General features: G+C 41.4%; 1 protein-coding gene across 1 annotated transcript in view; it reads left to right on the plus strand.

Annotated features, from left to right (window-relative positions):
- cyth3a (cytohesin 3a) overlaps positions 1–18204 on the plus strand; it is a 52976-nt gene that overhangs the window by 30916 nt on the left and 3856 nt on the right. The window contains exons 11-12 of the mRNA XM_087276071.1: positions 2374–2445; positions 3764–3918. Of these exons, the coding sequence (XP_087132197.1) occupies positions 2374–2445; positions 3764–3918 (227 nt within the window). The remainder of the gene's footprint in view (positions 1–2373; positions 2446–3763; positions 3919–18204) is intronic.

The raw sequence follows: 18204 nt of genomic DNA on the forward strand, positions 1-18204 counted from the left end.
CCACCAAACTGCACACATATATGATCATAATGTTTACTTTCTAACTGATTGAAATAGGTATACTTACACTAAACAAAGATCTACAAGGGCATAAATGATCATTTATTGCTCAAAATATTGAACTTTTTTTGTGAGCAGTTTATTTTGGATGACGTGTCTTGGAAGAAGTTTATTTTGCAAAGAAAATCTGAGTGTTCAGCAAATTCTGTGCTTGTAGTTTTGCAGACTTGGTCTAAAGATTATGAGTGAAGGTGTATGAGTGTATGAGTGTGCTTCAAATACAACTAAGTACTACTTAAAAAGCCATGAAACAATCAAGTGTATCAAATTATTTGCCAGATTTTTAGTTTGTCGACTTTAATTGCAGTTTGCCACTTCCACTTTCATTTAGGAACATTTCATGCATGCTCCCCGTGACAAACAAGTTATTGGATGCGGGGAATTGCTGAAAGAGTGTAGTTTTAATGAAATGTTTGATACCGCATGGCGAATGGGATTCCGCATTTCTCTGTAACTTAGATGTACTTGCTTAGATGTACTCTGTATTTAGCGTCAGAAAGCCATGTGTGTATAGACAATCCTGTCACAAAATGCTGCGAAAATTCTACCTGATAATATTAGTTTGATTAAGTTGTTTACATGTTTACATTCGGAGCATTTACAGCAGATCTTTCAGTCAATAATATTGTAGTAATATTAATATACTGTAAAGTTAATAACTAAATCATTTTGACTAAGATATGTCTTTAAAAACTGAAAGAGTACTGCTGACTATACCAACTTACTTTGACTCTGAATAAACATAAGCAAAAAACATTGATCACACACTTACCAAATCTACTTGCAAGTAGATAAGCAAGACTGTAACTTTTAATTTAAAACTACCAAAAACTCTGTTGGAACATTAATTTCATTCTTACTGGCTTTTCATCCTACAGTTTGTCAGTCAAAAATCAAAGACCTAAAACACTTCACAAAACAAGAACAACATTCTGTTTAAATTAGCATATAGAAGTTTGTTACATTAAATTTACATTACAAGTACAAAATGATTCATAAATTGACTCCTAAAAGCTACATATAATTGTTCTGAAATATTTATTTTTTTGTATATTTTGAACTTATTTCATTATGACATTTCAGTAGCACTTTATTTTGGTGGTTGCTATTGCACATTTTGATATCTAAAGGTTGCAATGGAACTACATGCCAATTACTTCTCATTTATTATTATTAGTTTAGTATTAGTAGAATGTCTGCATAATAGCTGTTAATACTGTTTCTTCAACATACATTTAACTGACTATAAGATATTTTACAAGAACATTTCAACTTACTCTAACCTTAACCCCAACCTAACAGTCTACTTATAATCTAATGAGAATTAGTTGGCATGTAAATGCAATGTAACTTAAATTCAACAAAATGCGTTAAAGGGACTGTCAAAAAAAAAAAAAAATGATACCGACATTTCTGTAGAAATAGAAAAGTTAGAGAGGATAGTTTTTTTTTTTAAATGAAATGTTATCAAAGAAAACGTTAAAGCTTTTTTAGGTATTAGTTTGTTGTTTTAATAATTATATTGCAATTATAAGTTGCACATTTTGAAGGGGGATGGAAATGCACTTAGTGTGATGATAAAAAATTATTGTGAAACATTTGCTTTGAAACTATATTAACTATATGAGACAAGTTTATGTCAAGCTAAAAGCTAGTTAGAACTTTGTAAAAAGAGATTTAAAAAGCAAAACAAAATGAAAGACAGAGAAAGAGAGCGCTGGGTTTTAGCTGGTTTATTTTAATAGCCGTTATAAGAAATATGTGAATATATTTAAAATAGTGAAAAACAAAAGTAAAAAATGGGTTCCATATGAAGACTTTGAATAGTTTTATTGCAAATACTTTTTGATTGTGCCAGTAACTGCTGTGTCAAGATGAAAGTTGGTTATGAGAAGAGAGTGGGAAAAAAATAGGAAATGGGTCCTAGCAATTGTGAGCAACTGTAAATGAGTATTCACAGGAAATGTATTTTATACACTAGCATATTACATGACCTCAATGTGCGCACACAGACTAAAATCTAAAAAACACTCAAAGCAACAACCACCCCGCTGTGCCATCTCATCAGCAAAGTGGAAGGAAATAATGTTTTTTTTTTCTCATTTTCCTCTAGCAGTGTGCCAGATTTAGACTTAGAGGCAGACAGTTGCTTAATGTGCACATAGTTAGTTCCCTCTCTTTTTTAATCATCCTTTTCCATAAATCCCCATCCTCCACATTGCATTTATGGAAGCATATTGCAGATTAAGTCCTAATTGCTTTAATACCAAATAAACACGTTGGATTAAGTGTCTGTCACTCTTGTGTTCATAGGACAAAGAGCCTCGGGGAATCATTCCACTGGAAAATCTTAGTATAAGAGAGGTGGAAGAGCCAAGAAAACCAGTATGTGACTTTTCAAACTTTTGGTTAAAGCTGCAGTCCTTGAAGTTTTGGTTAAAAATGACTTGAAGTTCATTTTTGAGTATGTGCATATTAGCTCTTCTTCACAGTTAAACCAGCCGCCATGTGTCAACCTACTTAACCAGCATATGCTGTTTACAGCCTTTAAACAAAGCAGCTGGAAGAAATGGCAGATTTTAAAGGACAACAAGTTCGAATGAACTTTAATGAGCTTTTTATGTTACAGGAGTAATTTGCTTATAAAATTTGAATGTTATGACAATTATTAGACTGTATAGATAATGAAATTGAAATACTTATGCATAAACTTCACACAATGTTGATATTGCTGATAAGCCATCCCATATTTACGAAAAAAATAGATCCTAACAGTAAAATATATAAAGAAAATAGTTATAAATAATTGCGCTGATTGTGATGAAATTTAAGCTAATTGGGCAATCGTTAGAATTATTCACCATCAGTACTCTAAAAAGTCAAAACTTCAATATGTTATACCTAAACAAATAATATTTTACTTAATTCATTAAGTTGAGGGAAAGCATGGGGGCGCAGTGGGTAGCACAATACACTCACAGCAAGAAGGTTGCTGGTTCAAGCCTTAGCTGGGTCAGTTGCCGTTTTTGTGTGGAGTTTGCATGTCCTCTACGTGTTCGCGTGGGTTTCCTCCGGGGGTTCCGCTTTCCCCCACAAGTCTAAAGACATACGGTACAAGTGAATTGAGTAGGCTAAATTGTTCGTAGTGTATGAGTGTGAATGGGTGTGTATGGATGTTTCCCAGTGATGGGTTGCAGCTAGAAGTGCATCCGCTGCGTAAAACATGTGCTGGATAAGTTGGCATTTCATTTTGCTGTTGTGACCCCAGATTAGTAAATGGACTACGCCGAAAAGAAATAAATGAATGAATGATTATTTTTTTTAAAACTCTTTAGGTTTAGTTGAAGTAATCCCGGGATCAGATTTGGAATTTGATCAAATGTTTGATAAATCAAATGCCTCTGATTTCGACAAATTGTCGGTTATTTCACAAAACATGCCTGCGTGTGAAAATCTGTGCTAAAATCGTCATTTTGATCCATTTATTTGTTGTTGTTGTAAAAATGGATCCATTTATTTGTTTTGTTTTCTATTGTCATGATCTCCCCATATCCCCCCTCTGTTGGTCAGAGCAGGGATGGCAAGCCAATTTTAGGGATTGCAGCTTTAAACTTTAATCAAGATGATTTCTAAATTTAGTCCTCTTGTTAGTCAGAAATAAATGAAAAATGAAAAGTGACTATTTCACGCTTTGACCTTTCAGAACTGCTTTGAGCTCTACAACCCGAGTCATAAGGGGCAGGTAATTAAAGCATGCAAGACGGAGGCTGATGGGAAAGTAGTGGAGGGGAATCACGTGGTGTACAGAATATCAGCACCCACGCCGGAGGAGAAAGAAGAGTGGATCAAATCCATCAAGTAAGGCTTCACGGTGTCAGCCCTCATTATTCTCTTCTCAGATAAGTGGTGTGTGTGGGCTGTAGGTCATACACACACACAAACCCACAGATGCTCAGAAAGGAGCACAGACTCTTCTTATTATAAAACATCATGCTGATAAGAGAAAGCGGGTGTTTTAGATCTTGTCTATGCAATGGAAAATATTTTGCCTCGTTTTCCATTAACAATATATGAACTTCTTTAAAACATGATTAGTTTACATTAAATATTAAAGGGGGGATATTGTATACACATGTTTGCAAGATGTATTATAAGACTCAAGTGTTCCCTAAATGTGTCTGTGAGTTTTGGGCTAAAAATACCTCATGGCTCATTCATTATATCTTGAGTTAATACCCTCATTTTAAACGGACATCTTGCTTTATTGTGTCTCTCTTTAAATGCAAACTATTCCCACATTGCAAAATCTTTCTGGCCCAGCACTGGCCCACACAATTAGGTTTTGCTAGGCCCACATGCTAGTGTTACGGTACATGACTGGACCAAGTCTAGCTTCCAGACAAGGGCCAAACATGGACTATATCTGGGCCAAGTCTCAGCCAAGTTATTAACTCGTAACTGGGCCTGAATTGGTTTATGGAATATTGCTATGAAATTGATAAACCCATGAAGCACTGTGCTAGGCACACTATGGGCATCCTTTGTTTCAAAGCGACCAGAGTGGTAGAATTTTTTTTTAAAAGTATTTTAAACATAGGTCAAGAAAGGCCAAACTTACAGGGCCCACATATCAAATTTTAACATTTGCCACCTATAAGACGGTGCCACCGCTGCCAAACCCAGGCTGTGTTTGGCCTACATGCTGTATGCCAGTGCTGGAAAAATGCCTGCTGTGCCAGCTTTATGCCAGATCTGGGCCAGATATTTGCTACCTGGGTTTGCTCATCTCCAATCCACTCTCTTGGAGAACAAAAAGCAAAACATTTGTTTTGGATTTAACATTTTGATGTCTATCACGGCCATGCAGACAAAACATTGCAGTTCTTTATCATGAAAACATATTTTCAAGCCTTATCAGTTTAATTTGCTGATATGCAGTTTTCTGACTGCACATGCTGGATTGTTGTCGAAAATACAGTTCCAAAATCTATTCCAATTCTGAAATCAGGTATGAAAGATTAGGCATATTTTTGTTTCAAAATCAACATTTTGTTTTCATTTGTTAATTTTTGTAGCCACATAATTTGAGCACTTGACTAGGTTATCTTAAGACATATGTGTGCCACTTTTGGCAAATTTTTGGCACAGTAAGATCTGGCTATCGCGGCTGTGAGCCTAAAGTGGCCCAGAGAAAATGTGGCCCAGTTATCCTAAAACAAATGTGGAGCACTTTTGGCAAATATTCAGCACAGTTAGCTCTGGCAAATGTGGATTTGAGCCTAATGTGGCCTAGAGAAGATATGACAAATATCTTATCTTAAAACATATGTGGACCACACAGACCAGGGGTGCTCAGCCCTGTTCCTGGAGATCTACCTTGTTGCAGATTCCAGCTCTAACCCTTATCAAACACAACTGAACTAATTAATTAGGACCTGAACAGTACTTGATAATTACAGGCAGGTGTGTTTTATCAGGGTTGGAGCGGAAACTTGCAGGAAGGTAGATCTCCAGTAACAGGATTAAGCACCCATGACACAGACTAAAGTCACTATCATGGAGAAAAGTGTTTGCTTTAGTTGGGCTCATAGTCCTGAACCTCTAAATAAACATTGTCTTTGCTTGAAAAGTTTATTCATTGCAGCAAACAAGCCAAGTTAAAAAAGCATTAAAAATTAAGTGAGGCACAACCTGTGAGGAAATAATATAATTCACTTATGTTAACCAAAGTTTAATCCATTATTAAAATTAACTAAAAAATATGCTTGCACATGCCAGAGAATTATGAAGGTTTATAAGCTAAAAAAATTAAACGTTTCAACTTCTGCTAACAGAGACATCAATAGTCAGCCTATGAACCTCAACAATGGTGACTATTAACAAAATGAACAAAACTCACAAATATCAAAAACAGGAGACTAAAAGTGACAAAATCAACAACGTCAACATAACAGCAGAATCAACAGCAAATAATAAAAACTGGAGCATTAATAAGCTATAGAATGTATTCATACTGCAATGCATGCTGGGGTTTTTGGACTTTGCCACACCCAGCAAGTGTAAGGTGTAGGCCAGATCTGGGCCAGAATAAAAGCAAACTGTGGCCCAGAATAGGGTCAGTTCTGGTACATTTGGTTGAATTCTGGCTAATATGTGGTATTACTTTGGCTTATTTGTGACTCAGATCTTGCGAACAGGAGTGAACCATCCAACTGCCATCATTCCATGCGGTATGTGGGCCAGATTTGAGCCACAAGAATTTTGCTAGCTGGGGATCATTCATGCTAACATCTGGAATGGGCTCTATGCACAGCTAGAGTTTTAAAGCTAACGATAAACTTCCGGTGAAAGCTTAATGTGACTTTTCAATTCCACAAGGTTGTTTTTACAGCATCGATGTTGTAATGCAATTACAGCACATTCAGTTAAATAGATTTAGGCATTCATTTAGTTGTTCAAGCGTAAAATGAGACGACAGACCGTTGTAAACGCTAGCGCCGCTAGCAACAGCCAAATACTGGGGTGAAATAAACTGTCATATTTTAAAGACATGTCAGGGCGAATGAAATTTAATGCAGTACTTCTTGTCCCATCTGAGACTCACTTCATATCATGTATTTAACATGCAGTGAAGATCGCTGATTTTTTAAGAAATCAGATTTTGAACAACAATTTTGTGATGAAAAGACAGTTCACTGGAAGCTCTTGGGCTGCCTGGCCTAAAATTAAAACTCTGTGTGCATATACTGTAGACCATTTGGTTTCTGTCACATTCATGGAATAACAAACAAAGTCAGATGGATCCAAGTCCAAGTGAGCCTAAAGTCAATAAAACAACGTGCAAACAAGTTCAACAAATCCAGCATCGAGGTTCGGGATAATCACAGAATCAAGAAACAAAGATCTTGACAAGACACAGCAAGATCACGAACAAGTAATAGTGTACTGATAATGAAGCACCAAACTTTCGCTTCTTAAATAGGTGGGGCTAAGGACAAACAGCTCGGGCTGCTAATTAAAACAGCTGATCCATGTTTAGCGAGTTCATGTGATCAAAATACATACACACAACAAAAGCACATTGAGGAATGCAAAACAAACCCACGTGACAACAACAAACATGATAGAATTAGAGCATGCACCTACAACCGTGACAGGTTCATTGTTGATAGTAAGGTTTCCATCCTAGGTGAATCTTTTCAAAGTTTGCAAAAAAGAAAAAGATTACAAGTGCAATTTAGGTGCATTTCCATGTAGTTAATAGAGTGGTTGTAGTATTGGTAACCTAGTAACCAGCAGTAAACATGGCAAGCACATCAGAGAAAAGGAAGCAGTTACAATTGGCCAATAGGGAATTGTGCAGCTTGCAATTCTCCTACTAAAAATAATGCTGTACACAGAAGAAGAAATCTTGACTCATGAATACCCTGGCTTCAATGTCTGCAGGATTTTTGGTATTTCCTAGTGACCAGACATAGATATTTATATTAGATGTCGCCTAACTTTTGTTGTCTACTGGAAGGAATACGTCAATAGAGTCGCTATTGTAGGTCAGGGTAGTGCTCCTTTAAAATGAATGTAGAACGTTCGAGGTTACAGAAGTAACCCTTCGTTCCCCATAAGAAGGTGGTAGCAGATAGGGAAGGCACGGGTCCACCCAGGGGGGGGGACTTAACCGTGGCGGAAAAAGCATCATGGTGAGCGGAGATGGCGGCAACATAAACCTTGAGAGTGGAGGGCGACAGCCTGCTATCCAACTTCTCTTGAAGGAAAGAGAGCACAACACTGATCTGGCAAGATCGGGGGTCTTCTCTGCGAGAGACACACCATTCAGTGAATAGACTCCACTTCAGGGCGTAGGCGCGCCTCGTGGAGGGGGCTCTAGCCTGAGTGATGGTATCAACCAACGCGGACGGCAGGTTACCTAAGTCTTCCTCGCGTCTAGGGACCACACATGGAGGTTCCAGAGATCGGGGCGAGGGTGCCAGATGGTGCCTTGTCCCTGAGAAAGTAGGTTCTCTCTCAAAGGGATCTGCCAGGGGAGGGCCATCGCTCTCTGATATCTCAGATCTCTGATATCCAGGTCCGGTTGGGCCAGAGGGGCGCAACTAACAGAACCTGCTCCTCGTCCTCCCTGACCTTGCACAGTAACTTCGCGATCAGGCTCACTGGGGGTTACGCATACTTACGTATGCCCCGAGGCCAGCTGTAGGCCAGTGCATCCGTGCCGAGAGTGCCCTCGGTCAGGGAATAAAACAACTGGCAATGAGCGTTCTCGGGGGAAGCAAACAGATCGATCTGGGCCTCCCCGAATCGAGCCCATATCAGGTGAACAGACTCGGGGTGGAGTCTCCATTCTCCAGAGTGAATCTGCTGCCGTAAGAGCGCATCGGTTGCACGGTTGAGCATACCTGGGATGTGAATGGCGCGCAGCGACTTCAGCCGCGGGTGACTCCAGACGGGGCAGACAGCGGGCGAGCTGAGACATGCGGCGAGAGCGCATACCCCCCATGCGGTTGATATACGCTGCCGCCGCCGTACTGTACGTCCTGACCAGCACGTGTTGCTGCTCCAGCACCGGAGAAGAACGGCGGAGAGCAAGGAACACTGCCAACAGCTCTAGGCGATTGATATGCCAATGCAGCTGGGCACCTACCCACAGGCCCGTAGCTGCAAGCCCGCGACACACGGCTCCCCAGCCTGTGCTGGAAGCATCTGTTGAGACAACAACATGACTGGACGCCTGTCCCAGAGGCACACCGACCTGCAGGAATGAAGGGTCGTTCCAGGGGCTGAGGGTGCGGCGACACAACGCAGTAACAGAGACTCGGTGTGTGCGTCTTGGAACTCGATCTTGAAGGCAGTGCTGAAGTGGTCTCATATGGAGCTGTCCTAGCGGCGTGACAGCCGCAGCGGAAGCCATATGCCCCAGGAGCCTCTGAAAATATTTCAGTGGGAGCACTATTTTGCTGTCGAGCTCCCTCAGACAGTTCAGCAGCAGGCGAGCGAGCTCTCCGGAGAGGCGCGCTACCATGGTGACCTAGTCCAGCTCCATCCCGAGAAAAGAGATCCTCTTCACCGGGGCGAGTTTGCTCTTTTCCCAGTTTACCTGCAACCCCAATAGGCGAAGATGCCGGAGCACCTCGTCTCTGTGCGCAGTCAATTGCTCCCGAGAGTGGGCTAAAATCAGCCAATCATCAAGATAATTGAGTACGCGGATGCCCGCGAGCCGAAGGGGCGCTAGGGCACCCTCCGTGAGTTTGGTGAAGACCCACGGAGACAGAGAGAGCCCGAAGGGGAGGACCTTGTACTGCCATGTTCGACCTTCGAACGCAAACCGCAGAAACTGGCGGTAATGTGGAAGAATGGAGACATGAAAATACGCGTCCTTCAGGTCTATAGCTGCAAACCAATCCTGAGGGCGGACGCATCAGAAGATGCGCTTCTGCGTAAGCATTCTGAACGACAGCTTGTGAAGGCAGCAGTTCAAAACGCGCAGATCTAGGATTGGTCGTGACCCACCGCTCTTTTTGGTACGATGAAGTGCGGGCTGTAAAACCCGCTCTCCATCTCGGCTGGAGGTACCGGCTCGATTGCACCCTTAGCCAGGAGGGCAGCAATCTCCTCTTGCAAGACAGGGGCGGACAGGGGATTGACCCTTGTGAAATACACGCCCGTGAACTTAGGAGGCCGTTTCGAGAACTGTAGTTCGTAGCCGAGTCTGATCGTGCGTATGAGTCACCACGAGGGGCTGGCTCGCGCTAACCAGGCAGGCAGAGCCCTCGCTAATGATGTCATTGCAGCAATCGCTGACGTATCCGCGGAGCGGCAGCGCGGAGCGGGTGTGCTGATCCGGGGAGCGCGAGGGTCCCACAGAAGAGCTGGAGGAGAGCGATTCGCTCTGGCTCCGCACCCTGACTCTGGAGAGGGGGGCTTGGGGGCTGGGAGAAGGAAGACCGTCCCCCCAGCGCCCGTGAGCCGCTGGCAGAGTATGCAGACCGTGCGAGCTGAGAGGCAGCGCGTCCCAGACTGGCAGGGCTTGAGCTGTGACATCCGGGGAAGGGGAAAAATGCTCTTTGTTCGAAACTTTGGTGGCACTTTCCCTTCCAGCGGGGAAAGAGCAAGTTTCCTCCTCTCCGGATGGCCTGTCTCAGGGACGCTTCGCGGTCCGTTTACCGGACTTAGTGGCGCCCTGGGCAGGAGGGGCTGCCGGCTTCCGGCGTGCTCGCTTCGCCGGAGGTGGGGGCGGGGCAGCGGCCGTTGGCAGGCGCCCTCGGCGAGAAGCAGCGGAGGTGGATGGCTCGGCGGGGGACGGAGCGGGCTTACGGTCCCGCCGATAGATGACATTGCCCATCGCATCCGACTGCTCCTTCACCGCCTTGAACTCCTGGGTGAATTCACCAACGTAGTCGCCAAACAGGCCAGCCTGGGATATGGGCGAGTCAAGAAAGCGAACTTTGTCAACATTGCGCATATTTGCTAGGCTTTGCCAGAGGTGACGCTCGTGGACCACAAGTGTGGACATCGTCTTCCCCAGTGCGCACGCGGCGGACTTAGTAGTCCGGAGAGCATAGTCGGTCGCGGTGCGCAGCTCGTGTAACAAGTCTGGGTTAGACCCACCCTCGTGCAGCTCTGCCAGCGCCTGTGCTTGGTAGCGCTGGTAGGTGGCCATCGCGTGCAAGGCGGAAGCTGCCTGGCCCGCAGCCTTGTAAGCTCTAGCTCCGAGGGAGGCAGATAACCTACAGGCTTTGGACGGGAGACGGGGCTGACCGCGCAAAGTAGGGGCGCCACACGGACAAAGATTGACCGCAATGGCGCGCTCCACCTGCGGGATCGCCTCATACCCCCTGGCAGCTCCACCATCCAGGGTGGTGAGGGCGGAGGCGGAGGCGGACGCAGTGCGGGCAGAGAAAGGTGCCCTCCAGGACTGCGTGAGCCTACTGTGCACTTCCGGTAGGAAGGGGACGAGAGGCTTCAAAGGCTTCGCCTTTTGGTCCTCTACGTAACACCCATCTAGTCGGTCCGGCCGCGGGGCTGGGGGATGAACCATCTTCAACCCGACGGCCGAAGCAGCCCGAGAAAGCACGGCCAACACGTCCGCTTCAGGATCTGTTTTGATGGCGCTCGCTTGCCCAGAGGGGGCGAGCGGGTCTGGATCATCGTCGGACAATGAAAGCCTACCCTCCGAGGACATCTGATCTCCGGTGTCAGCGAGCGTTAGAGCTACCATCTGATTAGACGGATCACTCCCAGCACCCAAAGCTTGGATGGAGCGCTTGGAGGAGCGAGAGGTCTACGAGCCCTTAGGCGGCGGATTATCTTTCACTGGAACCCTCAGATCTGCCCGAGCGCCCGCTGCAGAGCAGGAGGCGACTGGGGTGACTCGCTCTCTTACGAAAGTTAGCCTCAATCTCAACTGCGCGACGGTCATGGCATCGCAGTGACGACATGAACCGCCCCCGAGCACCACATTAACATGCTGGACCCCCAAACATGTAATGCAGTGATCGTGCCTATCATCCAGAGCCAGGAAACCCCCGCAACCAGAAACGCACAGTCGGAGCGCCATCCTGAAACGGACGTGCTGCATGACTATAATGCTCTTTTAGGAAACCTTACAACAATACGCACCGCTCTGGAGGACCGGACCCAAAGGGATGCCAGGCAAGGGAGAAAACCCAGCTCGACCGTCTGCCGCTGCGTGGACTCGCCCTGGACCGGGAGACACTCGTTCGCTCGATGTGGCTGTAGACAGCAAGAGGAACCCTCATGAAGCTCGATCAGAAAAGTCTCTGAAGCGAAAAGGATAGCGTTTGCTGGCGCAAGGTGTGCTTATATGCTTAGTTAATTGGCGATGCAGCACACCTGCGCAAGCTTACTCTGCCAATTCATTGCTTTCATTGGCCCGTTCAATACTCTTTCAGAAGTAGCTTCTGAACCGAATCTCCCATACGTGGATTTAGAACTCAAATCCACTTATAGCACTGGAGTTCCCCAACCGAAGGGGAACCTTGGCGCAGTGGAGAAATGGCCATCCAGAGCCAGAGATATATACACAAATATACATATATCTATGATCAGGAGTTTTCCCGGTGGTCCATATGCAAATATTTTTTAAATTACGTAAATTATAATTTTACATCACTTTTCTACATTGATGGATAAGTAACCACACGAGCATTGCTGACAAAGAGTTTGTGTTTGTGTGCATGGAAATGTATTATCCTTCCTCCCTGTTAAATTTGATCTAATCCATGTCCTAAAACACACCTTATCACGCACTATTATAATTTCAAAAACTTCACTTACTTCAAGTTACTTTACTCACCCGACAAGAATACAAGTTTCTGGCACTGCAGCGTCTTGTAATATTTCATTTACATTGTTTGCTAATTTTATTCAACAAAACTAGCATAAGACTAGAATTTAGTGCAAGTTGGTGCCACTTTGCCTTATGGTCAGTGCAGCAAGTGACTGCATTATCATCAGTAAACTTACTTGTTGAGCACAAAAACTAAATGTTCTGAGTTTATGCTTTGTTTGTTCGTTACTACACCCGTACACAGCTCTAAAGTACAGCATCTTTTGAATGACATTTGTCCTGGGACCATTGTAAAATGTGGCGACAGTATTGACACATGCTCAGGGTCTGTATGCGATATATTTAGTGTATATATCTATGGTGACCAGATATTTTACACTTGACCTGTAGCTCTGATATTTCAGAATGTGAGGGGGCACATTTGAAATATTGTGCTATAATATTGGTGCATCAGTCTCACCCGAAGGGGGCGGCAAAGAGGGGGGGTGTATGGATTATGGTGAGCATATCCCTTATTTTCACATATATGTATGCATGTCTGTTAGGTAAAACCAAACATGTATGCAAGTCTGTAAGGTAAAACCAAAAACAACACACTGACAAACACAACTCTGCACATGAAGGATGATTATCTGATTCTAAACATGAGTGAACTATAGATTGAAAAATAGCTTGTTACATATAAACTAGCATGAGATCCAAACAGGTCAATAGTGGCATATAAAAACACTCAGACTGTTTATAAAAAATAGCTTGTCTGAGCTGGCAGACACAGCAGAAGCCTGATGAAACACAATTAATTTATTTTCTTTTCTTCTTTTTTTTTTTTTACAAAAGTACAAATTCAATCCAATATCATCTTTAACCCTCTACAGCACAGCGTTGCCCTCAGGCAACAGAAAGTTTTCTTAAGGCTAGAGCTAAGCACAGATTTCTTAAAATGTTGGCAACCAATTAAAATGTTAGAAAAAGTATCAATAAAACATTCAATAAGGTGTGGGAGTCACTATCCAGCACAGTTTGAAGGTGGAACTCCATTTTCTGACTCATGGTGACTGGAGCACATGGTATAAGAAGTTTGGATTATTTGCTTAATTAACCACATTTAAAGTAACATAAACTGTACTAAAATGTATGCACTTGTGTGGTTGTAGAGAAGCCTTTTGTCAGGTTTATGAAGTTTTTTTATTTTACATGCTCAGAAATTCAATTTTTCTTTTCCTTGCCTCAGGGAAACGTGCAATAAATGGTACGTTTCAAGATGTGTTTACTGACATTATATGTGGGCATTTCATATATTATAATTTTTACATATTGTATTATTTTTAGTTTTACTTTTTAAACATGTTTTAATAGAAAAAAATGAGTGTAAGCTTGTTTAATGGAAGTAAAAAGCAGGATCCCAGAGTTAGGCAAATCCCATCTGAGGACGAGATAGACTGCAGTGACAGTGAGGAGAACAAGGTTTGAGCTGAAGTGTAAAAAAAAATATCTTTAGAAGTTCAAAAAGTAGCTCTGACTATCGTTTATAATTGATCAGTTTACACAGCAGGTAGCACACCAAATATGGGTCAAATATATAGACTAGTAAAAAACACTTTATACAGTGCTCAGCATATATGAGTACACCCCTCACAAATCTCTCATTTAAACTAATATTAGATCTATGGCTTATCTAACAAAATAATTTATGATGACAGTCCAAAATTAGTATACCAAAATTGATATGTTAGAGAACATTATTGAACAAAAAATGTAAAAGAGCAACATTCAAAAGAAACAAAAAATGTAAAAAATTTTGTTGAAATTTTGGTTTGTAAATTTTTCCAGTATTTCGCATAAATTTAAATGTATTATCTTCTATTTCTAAAGATGTTCGGTGAATTAAATATTATTTTAATAAATATATATGTTTAATAAATATGTTTTGTTCACAAGCACCCAAAAAATATGATCTATATTTACTGATAAATGAATACAAATATTATACACAAAATTATATATTATATTATATACAAATTATATTAATTGTATATTATATACAATTATATTATATACAAAATGGGATGTACTGCTGAGCACTGTGTCTGTTTTACGTGTCCTTCCCTATTTCCATAATGATTCTGTTCAGTTTGAAAAGGATTTGTAAATTATTATTGCTCTCTGATGACTGACTCATGATATTTAATATATAAATGTGAAGAATTTTCTCAGTGATTTTGTACCATTGTTGCATAACGTTGTGTTAAAGCAACAAAAAAATATTTTGGGGTTGGGGTGGGGGGTCAAACCAAAAACAACTTCAAATGTTCCCAAAAGAACTAATAAATCCTGTGGAGTCATTTGTGTCATGTACCATTAAAATATGTGCAGTAGAGGGCAGGAGCGTTGCCAGGGTCAAAAGGGATAAGGGGCTTAATTTACGTTTTTTTGACTAATTTGCATGTATTTACATTGATATGATACACATTTGATCGATTAGTTATTTTATTTCACCAAAACTACACACACTTAATACTGTGAAAACAAATATTAAGCTTCATCAGTAGTTAGAACTATTTAACTAGTTAGCTAGAACTAGTTTGGCGAAACAACAGTTGTATTATTACTTCATCAGTTTCAGCTCCTCAAAATAATGAATGAATTATGATGACGGGATTTTTTTTTAGCACCATGCCACTTTTAACAGTGCCACTCCCACCTGCCGGTAGAAAAAGGTACTGCTAAATAGCTGACTATTTAATTACCTTACACAAACGCTGCGTTGTGTAGTGCATGATGTAACACATTACAACACATAAGCTTGATGTAATCATAACAAAATAAATGTTATACCACCCCCCACCCCCCTCACAACACCACTGGTAGGGTTAAGGATGTTTTTACTGCAAAATGACTTAAAAATCAGCTTAAAGGTGTAGTATGTAAGTTTGACACCCAGTGGCTAAACTAGGTTTTGCATTCCTGGAGCAAAAAAAATGCCAGCTCAGGTTGCCAGATTGACAACCAACACGAGTAAGTCTAACAATCGAGCCTAAAGACTGATTTAAATCGTGTTCTAAATTAAAGCATCGGAACCCGATAGAATGAATATTTTACATATTAAAAGGAGTTTTAGTTCTAACCAACACCTCCAATTAATTAGAAACGGCTTCTATTTCTCACAGGTGAACAACAGAAAACTGACAATGATCACCTCAGCTACACCTCATGTGCAATATTCAGTGTTAAATGCTAACAATGTGATTTGAATGACATTTTACATCACATTTATTGCCATACTACTGAAAGCAGCAGCCGATAGTTCACCTCAGATCTTGAAAATAAAATAAATAAAATGAAACTGTTTGAAATTGAACTTTAGAAAACCTCAAAACCAACACATATCAGTGATTCAGCATCTACATTTAAAGGTTCACAAAACTTTTTTTGAGATATTAACAGATTTGTGTGTGTTGAGCATCAGTTAAGACAATGTTAGCACCTGTTAGCTTTGATTGTGGGAAAACTGGATATTTTTGAGCTTTTGTCAGCTAATTTCAGCTTCCGGGTTTAAAATGTTTTTTGGGGCGGGATCAAAATCGTTGTCGTAGCGCAAAACTGCAAGTGCAAAGATGACGCTTTGTTTTTCATTATTATTCATAGCGGACTGCACATGCTTTCCGAAGGCAAGGCAGACCTGCTAGTGCCAAGCTGTGAGATCCTACCTTGATGACTGAGTGAAACCGCTGCTGTGTTTGCCTAAATCCTCTAGATAACCATCTGGGCTAATAGTTAAAATAGACAGGGAAAGAGACCTGCTTTCAGACCCGAGGATTGAGGAAAAAGTCCTCATTTAGTATCTATATAAACACAATTATCTTTACAATTGTATAAATTGTGGTTATGTGTTACCATTGAAATTACCAATAACAAATGTAGCAGGGCATTAAATTACTGTTTTTGTCTTTGCAAACTATAAAATCATGCATCTCCTCACGGTTTGTGTCTCATTTTGTGAGCCCAGTGACAACAGTTGTTTGCTTCCCTGCTCTGCTGGCCACGCCCACTCCTGCCCTTTGCTCGTGGAGCTCCACGCCCATTAATATGCATCTTTGAATTCTGAGGTAGACCTGAACCAAAAGTGGGTGGGTGTCATGGCCCTTTAATAATGTTAATATGTATCAACTAGGTTATGAATCTTACCATTTCATGAGTGAGTACATATTCTGTGCTTCTGAATAGCTGTATTTCAATTTCTGTCATGTTTTGTTCACCGCAAACAGCCAAATTGCTCATCACTGCGTATCTCGTCATAAAGCGAGTTAAGACATGCGGTTACAATGTAACTTGCTTACATAATGTTTATGTTCATAATATTTATGTTATTTGCTAACCTCATGTGGAACTTTGAATCTGCATCTCATTTCGGAGTCTGCTACTGTCCAGCGGAAATCACATACTTTCAGAGCCTTTATGAATGAATCAATAAACATGTGGTTTTCCAACAAAGCAACCTGGGATGCTGAAATATAATTGACTAAACTGGCATTGGGTGGGTTAAAAGAACCAAAACAAAGACAGCGTTCCGATACGAAAAACACATTTTCAAAGCAGAATATCTCACTTCAGCATTGATTTTCAGATAAACAATTATGTTCACTTAGCATGTTACTGAAATATCTGCAAACATATTATGGTATTTTTATGCATCCAAAAGCTTGCATTCAACACCTTCAAAATATTTTTGTCAGTGTGATGCATATAAAAAAACATTACAGTTTAAGGGCTTACAAGACTACAATAGATTGTCAGTGAACCGTGTCCTTTCAAGGTTAAATGCTCTTTCCTGCAGGTAATCAGCATTTATCAGCGAAGAAAGGGAAGCCAAAGACCACTTAGCCTCTTGCTGCTGGCCATGACTCGGCTTTGTGCTCCTGCTTGGATTGTTATCAGTAAAGTGACATATGTGTATTTTTATAATGTATATACCAGCATAGTTGAAGGTCTGAGGTGTCTCTGTAGCTGTCTAAGTAGCAAATGTCCTCTGACTCAGCTGGAACTGTTCTGTGGTCAGTTAAGCCTGGTGTTTTACATCAAAAGCTGCCTCGGCATGTCCTGTGTGACTGCCGGGAACTCTGGGCCACCCAAATCCTGTTTATTTACAGCTTTTTATATTTAGGTTTACTTTGTCCGAAAGGTGACACGGTGCCTCAGTGGTTAGCACTGAGCAAGAAGTTTGCTGGTTCGAGTCCTGGCTGGGTCAGTTGGCATTTCTGTGTAGAGTTTGCATATTCTTCTCGTGTTAGGTGAATTGAATAAACTAAATTGACAGTAAGTGTATGTGTGTGCGTGCGCATGTGAGTGTGTGTGGGTGTTTTCCAGTACTGGGTTGCAGCTGGAAAGGCATCTGCCTAAAACATATGTGGGATAAGTTAGCGGTTTATTCATCACATGAATAAAGGGACTAAGCCATAGGAAAATGTATGCGTCTAGAAAGTATTCATTATTTACAGTAGATGGACATTTCTTTCTTTACTAAATAAAAGCTTTATAAACTGGAAAATATTTCATATTGAACATGATACCTTTCTATAAATGGCAAATATGTGCTTATATTTTTTGTGTACTTTGTGTTCCTTCTGTATCTGTGCCAAATGTCCCCACAAATAAAGCATAAAGCTAGTCAATTTTAACCTCATGTGACCTTTTGTTCCCATGAGGAAAAGCATTTTGGAAAAGGAATGCACATTGAAAGTCCTAATAAAAAACTGTATGTGTGTGTCTGCACGTGCGTGCTCAGGGAGGTTTATGAAGTCTCAAATATGTTTAAGGTATTACAT

This window comes from Danio rerio, chromosome 12 (genome assembly GCF_052040795.2).
Source record: "Danio rerio strain M-AB ecotype USA chromosome 12, GRCz13ab, whole genome shotgun sequence".
In the NCBI taxonomy this organism is placed as follows: domain Eukaryota; kingdom Metazoa; phylum Chordata; class Actinopteri; order Cypriniformes; family Danionidae; genus Danio; species Danio rerio.